This window comes from Cebus imitator, unplaced genomic scaffold, assembly GCF_001604975.1.
Source record: "Cebus imitator isolate Cc_AM_T3 unplaced genomic scaffold, Cebus_imitator-1.0 Scaffold22, whole genome shotgun sequence".
Taxonomy (NCBI): domain Eukaryota; kingdom Metazoa; phylum Chordata; class Mammalia; order Primates; family Cebidae; genus Cebus; species Cebus imitator.
In genome coordinates, this window is record NW_016107337.1 from 1,377,688 (window position 1) to 1,389,166 (window position 11,479).

Here is an 11,479-nt window from a genome sequence, read left to right on the forward strand (position 1 = left end):
TTTTAGTAGAGATGAGGTTTAACCATATTGGTCAGGCTGGTCTTGAACTCCTGACCTTGTGATCCGCCAGCCTCAGCCTCCCAAAGTGCTGAGATTACAGGCATGAGCCACCGCACCCAGCTTGTTTTTGATTTTTTAAGTAAACTTTTTATTTTGGTACAGTTTTCAATTTATAGAATTATTGCAAAGATACTACAAATATTTCTCATATACCCCAAACTCTGTTTCTCCTATTATCAATACCATGTTAGTATGGAACATTTCCCATGATTAATGAATCAATATTAAAATGTTAGAATTAACTAAAGTCCTTCCTTTATTTAGATGTTCTTGTTTTTACCTAATGTCTTTTCCAGGATCCCATCCAGGAAGCACTATATTTAGTATTCATATTTCCTTAGGCATTTCTCAAATGTGACAGTGTCTCAGACTCACCATTTTTTTATGACCTTGACAGTTTTAATGACCTTGAGAGTACTGACTGAGTATTTTATAGAATGTCCCCTAATTGGGTTTTGCCTGATATTTTTTCATGGTTTGACTGGGACCGAATTTTTTTTTCTTTTGCTTTATTCTTTAACTTTTAAAACCACCATAATATCATATTTTAATATATTGAATTGTTACTCAAATAACTTTCTCAATTTGGTTAAAAACTAAAATATGTGAAAGTGTTCCTTCTAAAATAAGTGAAAGTGTTCCTACTATAACATATTTAAGTGAATGCTCCAAAGTGAATTCACAATCACTTCAGAGCTCTAAAATACAGCTATTCTTTTATATATTGCTCTGCATAAAAACTACATTAATCATAGTAATCATTAAGCCTCAAATAAGAAAAAGTAGTGAATCCACAGTCAGGGAGTCATAACTCCTAAACTTGCAGGAAGATATTTTTAATAAGGTTAACTTTATTATTTTTAAGGAAGTAAACTATATATTTTGATATATTCTCTTCCAAATCACTGGTGGATTGAAAACAAAAAAAACAAAACTAAACAAAAAGTTATTTTCCAAGCGGCTTTAAGAAATAACAATGCCCTTGAAATATGAGGGAAAACATTACCCCCTTATTAACTACCTTGATGTTACAGTTTATTCATTCTTAATATTATTCAGTTCAAATTTAATAAAGAAATATAAAAGTAAACCATTTAGCATGTGACGAGGAGAAAATGAATTCCCTTAATAAGGACTCTGAATCAGTTACAGGTCATTTTCCTCTGGACACAATGACAGAAAAAATTCACAGGAGTTTTCATGTCAGTCAAGCTCTGGATTTCTACACAGATTTTTGTAAAATGTTTTAAAAACTATACACCAGGTTATTATTTGTCTTTGATACTAAAGACAAGGTCAACAAGAACAAATACCCAACAGAAAGAAGGATGTGTTCAATGCCCCTAGGGGAAATGCTGCCTGAAATGATCTTGGTAAAGGTGGGACAGCTCTGGTATTATTAGAAGAAAAAACAAACAGCTAGGCAGGTGGGCAAGCCCAGTGCATGTGTACTTTATTAGCTGCAAAAATTACTAGACTATGTTCATGCTAAGATATTGCACCTAATTCAAAAAGAACAACAAAAACAAAACCAACGAAGAAGCACAGCATCCAAAAACACAGCATCCACCTGCCAGATTGGTCAGCCCCATGGCTCCGTGCTTCAAGCTCCAAGCTGAATACACTGAACATGATCCTAGCACTATAATCCTTGGAAGGCCAAGGCAGGAGGATCATTTGAGGCCAGAAGTGGATCACTTCAAGACCAGCCAGGGCAATAATGCGAGACCCTGTTTACACAAATTTTTTTAAAAGTAAGCCAGGCATGGTAGCATACACCTGCAGTTCCAACTATCTGAGAGGCCGAGGCAGAAAGACCAATGGCTTGAGCCCAGGAGTTCAAGGCTAGGGTGAGCTATAATTGCACCGACTCCACACCAGCCTGGGTGACTGACTAGATATCCTGAGTCTAGCAGACTCTTGGCCTATAGGGGAAACTCAATAAGCATTTAACATAAGAATGAGTGAGTAGATATCTACACAAAAAGAGCTATCCCATAGCCTCTCCGCAAATGCTTAAGCATTAAGACCCTCAGAAAGCTCAACAAAAGTTTTGCCAACAAATGCCAAAAGATCAACAACTCCTCCTCTCCATATCACTCCCCTCCTCTTTCACTCTCCTTCCTCTTCTCATAATTGTAGTAAGAACACTTAAATGAGATCTACCATCTTAACAAAAATTTTTTTAGACAGGGTCTTCCTCTGTTGCCCAGGCTGGAATGCAATGGCACAATCCTGGCTCACTACAGTATCGACCCCTCGGGTTCAAGCGATTCTCCTACCTCAGCCACTTGAGTAGCTGGGGCTACAGGCACACACCACCATGACTGGCTAATTTTTGTATTTTTTGTAGAGACAGGGTTTTCCCATGTTGCCCAGGCTGGTCTTGAACTCCAGGGCTCAAGCGATCCACCCAGCTCAGCCTCCCAAAGTGCTGAAATTACAGGCAGGATCCACTGTGCGCAGCCTACCCACTTTACAAGTTTTTAAGTGTACAAAGTAACAACTTCTTACACTTAGCAGGCACACATTTCTTAGGGCAGTGCACCAATCACTGTCCTCATTTCACTTGGAAATTTGTAGAAGCAGGTGTGGAGCCTAAGATCAGAAAGAAAAATGTCACCTTCTGTAAGTAGCCTCTCTCTGAATTTTGTTTGTATCTCAGCCTGTATCAAACAAAGATATCAAACAAACAGCAACAAAACAAAAGCAAAAAATTGTAGTGCTCAAAATAATGCTTCACTTTCATCAGTGTCGCTAGGTACATTTCTAAGAAGTGGCAAAGAAATCGCCTAATCATAGAAGGTCAAATAAGAAAGGATCATAGATCTCATCTAGCCCAATCACCCATCTGATTAATAAAGAGAAAACACAGACTTGGAAACGCAGCAGAAATCAAGGGCATGATTTTAAAAAGGAAGCCCAGTTTCCTCTGAGGGAATCAGTATCAACCTGGAAGAGATTGTGTACCTGTTGAGAGCTGATGTTTATAGGTTGCTTTAAAACAATCCATGTGACACTCTCAAGAAGAGGTGGAACTGTAAGAGAACCAGGATATGTCCAGTAGTCCCAGGATGGTGGAAGTAGAGATAATGGGTCAAAATTTGTGAATCGAGTTTGTTTACCCTGGAGGAACGAAAAGAATTCCCACATATTAGAATGGGATAGCTTTACATAGACCTCAAAAAACAAACTTCTGTGTACATCCATTATAATTCCATAAATAATATAGAATATCTGTATCTAGAATTATCTATTATCTTCCTTTGGTGTCTTTAAAAAAGCATCTATCTTCATCTTAAAACTTTTAGATAAAGTAACATATCATATAGATTTATTTAAAAAGCACAAGTTTTGTTTTAATATAAGTGGTCCCTTAATGTGCTACAATTAAGGGCTTACTCTGTAATATAATACCAGAGACTAATTATGCATACATATATTTATTCATGTTCATTTTAGGTAATGTAAGACCCTTCCATTCAAAATATAAGTGGTAATAGGTTACTTCTGCTTTTTTCATCAAGTATGTTTCAAACTTGCTTCAAAGCAGGCAGTATATGTCTAAGGTCTAAGTCTTTAAAGGAAGATAAGAGAATGTAGGACAGAACAAGAAATATGTTAATTATTAACAGATAGTAATTCATTTTACCTTTTCTTTAATGGAATCCAAAACGTCAATAATCTTTTGCAGGTGGGAATTAGGTTCACCAATCTAAAAACACAAAATTTCAAAAGAAATGGTTACTGTAGCAGATCAAATCTGAATCACTCAATTTCAGCCACTAGTTTAAAATTATTTTTTAAAAAACCTTAGCCAGCACAGAATATACAATGGTTGTTCTGTAACAAAGCTTCTCTTTTACCTGCCGGCCTTATCATGCCAGAAGAATCTGAACAACAAGATAATATTACAGGGTTCCTGTACTGAACTTTCAGTTCAGTTGCGAAACTAATAGTAACAGCTTAATATTTGCTAAGTTTTGTCAATGTTTAAGATGTAGGTTAACTTGAGAGAAACTTTGCTTAAGATAGTCTAACAAATAACTGGCACTACTAAGCTAGATGTGACAGTCAGACGCTAAATTCAAACAGACAATGGTGGCATCAAAATACTAGACTATGCAAACATCTCACATTTGCAGCCTAAAATGATCTGAGATCCCAAAGGGAATATATCATCATAAGCAAACTCATCATAAATTGTAGATACATAAATGATCCTCTTTTCATCACTGCAGTTGTTCTGAATCTACCTGAAGGTTTTAAAGCACCTGGATCCTGCTGCAATCACCCCTTTTTGGTATCCTTAAAGGCAAGAGATTGTTGCCATCCATGACAATCTCCGCTTGTGAGTTACAACACATAGAGAGTATGGGGTGTGACAATGGTGTACGCCTACAAGAATGTGGAGGCAGTGGGAGGTGAAAGGCCCAACCTGTTCCCAGGTATGATGACAATAGTTGTCTAACCACATGTGAATATTAAAGGAAACACAACAAAAAATTTTTTTAAACCAGTGAGTACATTGGGACAATACGTCATTGTAGTGAGACCAGTGTTTCAAGAATCAGGAGCTTGAACTTTATTCTGTCCTAAATAGTATGCAAGTAGGAAGAGCCCAGAATAAATGTTTTCTTCCAGTATCTCAGTTGTTATTTCTGCTGCTATTCTTGTTGTTGATGTTATTCTTGATGTTATTCACATAAAAATGATCAATGGACAATAAGAAGACAATGTGCCTAAATGAATATATAATTTTTAATATTCATTTCAAAAGAAAAATGCTATACCTAAAAGGAGTTTACTATTACAAGATGGTTGAATGTCTGCTTCATGACTGAAGCTCTCTCTTCAACAAGGCTGATCATTGAAAATGAAATCAATGGATTCTCACCTGTAAAAACACTCCCAAGACAGCCAGTCCATCTGGTTCATGAGCTGCCTCAACAAAGCTGGGGTATTTGTCTGAATTCCAATGAACAACATGGAGCTGAAAGGGAGATAGACAACATGGTTGGAATGTTTTGTTAGACATCCTGAAAAAGATAAATGCAAATAAAACATTTACAGATTTTCCAGTGCTGGTACACTCATATGTATAGCGTATTTATCATAAGAATCTTGGACAGAATCCTCTCATTTACTTTTGTCCAAAAGTGAAAATTCATGCAGTGAAGGATCATGGTCATTTAACTAGCCTGTGGTGCACTATATTAAAGACTATATCGAATGCCTTAAGCATCCCAGCCGGACATGGTGGTGCATGCCTGTAGTCCCAGCTACTTGGGAGGCTGAGGCAGGAGAATTGCTTGAACCCAGGAGGTGGAAGTTACAGTGAGCTGAGATCGCGCCACTGCACTCCAGCACTCCAGCCTGACTGACAGAGCAAGACTTCATCTCGAAATTAAAGGAAAAAAAATGCCTTGAACAAGCCCCTGTATCCCTAACAAATGCCTGTGTTAGGAAAAAAATGCCTGTGAACAGGAAAAAAAAAAATGCCTGTGAACAGGAAAATGCCTGTGAATAGGGGAAAAAAAGCCTATGAACAGCCCCTGTATCCCTAACAAACTCAGCTATTGCTCCTAAGTAACTGGAGGCTCCTCCATGTCTTCCACAGATGAGACTGCAATGGAGTAGCCTCAGATCAAATCCCAGCTGAAAGTAAAGTCCAAGGAAGGGGCCTGAGCTCACAGATGGGTGAAGTCAATCTCATACCCAGTAGGTGTTCAAGGACAATCCCGCTACCAAGGACAGTGAGGCTGTTTCTAAAACTGCCCAGTTAAATGTTTACTACCTGTTGTTTTAAGACTTTTTATGGCTTGAAAATACAAAGTCTCCTTATGAGTAATCATGCTAAGCAGCATTCAAACTTTTTTATTATTAAGACGATTTTTAATTGGCAAATCATAATTGTATACATTTATAGGGCACAATGTAATGTTTTAATATATGTTTAAATATGGAATGATTAAATCAAGCTAGTTAACATATTCATCATCTTACACATAAAAATGCTTATCATTTTGATATATTTATCACCTTCTATGAATATGTTTAGATACTTTGCTGAGAGCAAGTTTTAATGGGGGAAAAAGAAGCTTCAGTAGTCTAGGAATCAGAGGAAGAAAATGGGAGGGTAGCTGGTGGTACTAAGGTGAAGGATAAGTAGACAAACGGGAAGCCAAGGAGGTAGAGGGGCCTGGAGCTCTGGAAAACCCACCTCATAACTCTACCCATACGCAAGCAGGCTTATGCAACACCTAAAGGTATCCTAAATGTTCTGTCATTGCAAGCAATACAGTATCTCAAACACACCCAGATTCGTGAAAGATTTCAGAATAACGACAAAGGAGAAAACCACTTTTGAGGAGTCTTCAGCCCTGGTTAAGCGAAGGACAAACTGAGACAGAAGCCAAAGGGTAATGTGACACGCCCAAAGATTTAGCTACAATAATAAATGGTGATCAGGACATGGTGTCCAAGGACCCAATATAAGGGACTGACTTCAGACAATATCTATTCTAATGAATCCCTTTTGTTTATCAGAGAGGAAATACTTATGTGGGCCTTCATGCCCAAATCATCTTTCTAGTTGAATGTTACAGAGATAATTTAGCATATTCAAACATATGTTTATCTCATCCTTTAAATATAACTCTATGTCTTACAGGCAATTTATAGGAGATAATTTCTGGATAGATGACAATTATCATAAATAGTCAACTATAAAACTATAAAACAGTGCACCATTCACAATCAAGGAAGACTGTGCGGTATCAGGCAAGTAATATAAATGTGGATCCCTGTAATGCCATGTTCCAAGTTGGTGTGAGATAGTTGGGGGAGGAAAGAATCTGAAAATACAGGCTGATGAAACATAATTCATTTGGCTCACATGAGACAAATGACATTCACTGTCAGGGAAGGGCTGATAAGGATGTTAAGATTGTTTCAAGTGGCTCCGTGCCAGTGTACCAGATCTCTTAGTAAGAGATGACACTGGAGAGAAAGATAGAAAATGACTTCTTTAGGGTCACACCAAGAACTGATTAAAAAATAAATGCGTAACTAAAGAGAGATGAATGAACATATATATATATATATATATACACACACACACATACACATATATATATATCCTATATATAACCATTCTTTTGCTAGTTAAAAATACAATTGCTTAAAATGTGATGGGAAACTAGGCCAAGAAAATCTTTTTTATTTTTTTCCTCTCCTACACACCTTGCTTGACTGGCAGCAATACTTTCACAGAGGAACTGATACCATTTCTATTAGCATTATATTTGAATTAAAGCATAGAAAAACAAAATAGCGAACTCACATTTCCTAACAATGACAAGAGCAGTGATCTGAGCTGAATGACAAGAAATTGTTGTAGCCATTACAAAAATGAAAATTAGATTCTTCCCCACTGGCAACTAGTTTCTAAGTAATAATATTAAAATTAAATAGTTTCAAACGGCCTATTAGTGATATGCAAAACATACTGCCAAATACTATGCCAAAAATCCATGATGAATGTTGAAATCATAGTTTCACTATTAGCTACATATTTAAAATGCTTATTATATATTCTGTCTAAACTGTCATTAGATAAAGTTCTAAACACAAAATGGACAATTAGCCTAGTTTTGTAGATGCCTAACTTTGGGATAAAATGTTTTTTGATTTAGATCACTTTAATCCCTCTGTAATATCACAAACCCTCCTATTAGACCTAAAATTAAAGTTGTATATGTTGCAACTTTAAATGTTTTTTATTTTATTTTATTTTACTTTTTTACTTCTTTTTACTCACAAGGGAACATAACATGATGATAGTCATAAACTCAGTACAAAAGTAGCTGGAAAAACTAATCAACTCCTTTGGAATCATGGAACTGAGCACAAAGGGGTTCTTTTGAACGTGAAACCAAATGCAAGGACTCCCAAGTGCCCCATCTCCAGCCTTGACCTCTTCTTAAACGAAGTTTTTATCCAACAGCTTACTTGAACATGAGCCTAGAATGTCTAACAGGCATCTCAAACATAACCTGTCTAAAACAGAGTAATTTCCTCTCCGCAACCTACTCCTTCCCAGACTTGCACATCTCAGTAAATGGTACTACCAGCCTCCAATATGCTCACATCAAAACCTTGAGAATATTTCTAAACTCCTCTTTTTCCTTCCTTCAATCACAACATCCTTTTCATCAGCAAACCCTATTGACTTTATCTCCCAAACATTATAGATTTGTCCAGCTGTCTTCGTCTCTACCACCCCCATAGTCCAAATTACGGTCACTGCTCACTTGAGTGACTTCCATAACCTTCTAATTCACTGTCACTGTTAGGGAAGGACTGATAAGGATGTTAAGATCTTTTGCCTGACAACAGCCTCCTCTCCACACAGCAGCTAGTTATATTTTATAAAATACAAAGGAGAACACGTAATTCCCCTGATCAAAACTTTCCATTGTCTTCTTCCCACTGCATCATAGACAAACTTCAGACTGCTTACCATGCCCAACAGCCCTGGATGTGCCATGGTCCCTGCCTGTCTCTCTGGGATGGAGCACATAACTTTTCCTTTCTCATTAATTTCAATCCTATAGGCCAATGACTTTCTCCTCTTGAACATGCCAGCCTCACTCCTGCCTTAGATCACTCGTGCTTGCTGCTCCCACTTCCTGGAAAACTCCCTCTAGATTTTTCTCATAGTGCTTTCTTCTTATCATTCAGTCCCAATTCATATATCACCTCAAAGAGGTTTTTCCTAAGCCCTCAGCCACTCTACCAGATCACATGGTATTATTCCCATCAAAGAACTTACCACGCACCATTTATTTATTTGTTTATTTTCTACCTCTTCCACCCCATCAACCCTGAAGTTTGACCCAGACTTTCTCTATCTGCATTTTCTATCTGGATCTAAAAACATAGATCCTGCCCTCCCTCACTCTCCAACCCACCAGTCGACAAATCCCACTAAAGCTGCCACTTCCAGCCAGCCAGCCTCCACCTGCACTCTCATTTATTGCCTGGAACTTTCCCCAAAAGTTTCCTTCAAAGCTCCCCTTAGCCGCTCCTGCTTCCATGCAATCTGTTCTCAAACAGTAGCTGAATTATTTCTGAAATGCAGTAACACCACTTCCCAATTCAAAGCCATTCAGTGGCTTCCCATTGCACTTGGAATCATGTTCATAATCCTTACCAGGACTTAACCTCAGTAAGATTAGGCCCTTCCCAGCCTCTCCAACTCTGCCTCTTACAACTCTCCCCTTTATTCTCCATGCTCTAACAACACTGTTGAAGGCCATACTGTTTTTCACGCGTGTAAGCTCTCTTCTCAACCTAAATCCTCAAATGTGACTTTATGCAAAACCACTGCTGTCTCCCACTTGACCTGGTTCCCTCCTCTTCATCTATCAGGTTTTAAGTTAAGCCAGGTTTAACTTAAAACCCCTTCATCCATCAGGTTTTAAGGTGCCCACCTGTGGTCCCAGTTGCTCTGGAGGCTAAGGTGGGAGGATCCCTTGAACCCAGGAGGTCAAAGCTACAGTAAGTCATGTTTGTACCATGGCACTCTAGCCTGGGCAACAGATCGAGAGCCTATCTCAAAGAGAAAGAAAAAAAGAAAAATCCATTCAAAGCTTTATCCACAAAGCTTTATCTTTAAATTCTGGTGCTGGTCATAGTTTTTTTGTTAGATTCTCTTATTTAAAAAATAAAAATAATATCAATCACATGCAGTAGCTCACGCCTGTAATCCCAACTCTTTGGGAGGCCAAGGTGGGCAGATCACCTGAGGTCAGGAGTTCGAGACCAGCCTAACCAACATGGAGAAACCCCATCTCTACTAAAAATGCAAAATTAGCCGGGCATGGTGGTGGGCGCATGTAATCTCAGCTACTCAGGAGGCTGAGGCAGAAGAATCACTTAAACTCGGGAGGCAGAGGTTGCAGTGAGCCGAAATTGAACCATTGCACTACAGCCTGGGCAACAAGAGCGAAACGCTGTCTTAAATAAATAAATAAATAAATAAATAAATAAAATTGTTTGTTTAAAGCATGCATAAAAATGTATGTCTTAAAATATACATAAACATTCCAAGATGCTTCCAATTTGTGTAATATTTACCTGGAGGACTCGTACTTGGGAGACTTAACATGAATTGAGTCTCTGAGGTCTCCATGTGAAACAAAAGAAGGACAACAAAAGATTTATCTGTAACATTGTAATTTGTACCTAGGTTTTTTAATAAGTGAAATTTGCATTATAATTTTTTCCATTCATAAATACATAAGCAAACCAAAGGTTTTTGTCCTCCCCTTCACTGGTTTGCTAAATAAATAAATAATAATGATGTATTCCAGAACAACAACAACAACAAATCTTCATCTACAAAACTGCGCCTTGATCTGCAGGGCAGGACTCTGAGCCTCTGACATGTGTCAGGAGGACCCTTTTCAGGAAACTACTTGCCAGCTGGCACTAAACCTAAGCCTGTCTGAGAGTATGCAGTACTTTCAAGTTTATTAAAGTATAAGGTGCAGCCACACAAAGCATTTTGACTAACTTTCTAGAGTTGCTAAGGAAAATGAGAGACCAGTGATCCAAAGCAACCAGCAATTAGTCCTGAGGGTGCTTTGGAGATTTAGAACAAAATGTTATATTCAGAACATAAAACTTCAGAAAGCAACTATTCAGTAAATTATCCAAACTGAGACATCATACATATTCAGGAGTCCCATTTTCTACCTTCTTGACATATTTTGTCTACCATCATAAAACACTTCATATGTATATTTTCTTTCTCTACCCTGAGGACAGAGCAGGTTCCATACCCTAAAGCTATTTGGCTTCAAACACAAGTGATTTAGTTGCAAAGCAAACGTTTTGGACCATAGCCTCAAAGGGCAGAGATACATGTCAATGGAAGAGTGAAAGTGGAAAAAAGTTCTGATTGTTGGATTTCTCTGAACAGTAGGGCTATTTGGGGCATCTAAACTCTACAGCTCAGTAACCATGAGAACATGATGAAAAATTGTGCTTTCCTGATAACATTGCTCTGTTTTGCCTAGGCGACTCAGAAGCCAAATTATTTTCACTTGAATAGTATCGGTTGAGTCATCTAATTCACTTTCATCTCATGGCAATGTTGGGTGTTAGTAATATTTAATCATATTAAACTTGAAGCTTATTTTGCTTTGTTCTTTAACCAGAGGATTAAAAAAAGGAGAATATTTGTTTAATCCAGATCATGCACAAAGAGTATTTTTAGTGAATATAATTATAAGGAAAAGGGAGTAAAAACAAGTCAATGAATGCTTTGTTGTGTTATGATTTACCAATAAGCTGAATAATTAACAGAGATTTTTATTTTATGCCTGTAAATATAGAGTTTAGAAGAGTG

General features: G+C 37.6%; 1 protein-coding gene across 2 annotated transcripts in view; it reads right to left on the reverse strand.

Moving 5' to 3' along the window:
* The window catches only part of CA13 (carbonic anhydrase 13), a 35,819-nt gene that overhangs the window by 9,536 nt on the left and 14,804 nt on the right, over positions 1–11,479 (reverse strand). Inside the window, exons 4-6 of one of the 2 annotated variants that reach the window (XM_017521810.2) lie at positions 4,958–5,053; positions 3,713–3,775; positions 3,031–3,186 (exon numbers count right to left, since the gene is read on the reverse strand). In XM_017521810.2, the coding sequence (XP_017377299.1) occupies positions 3,031–3,186; positions 3,713–3,775; positions 4,958–5,053 (315 nt within the window). The remainder of the gene's footprint in view (positions 1–3,030; positions 3,187–3,712; positions 3,776–4,957; positions 5,054–11,479) is intronic. The other variant, XM_017521811.2, reaches the window with a different exon arrangement.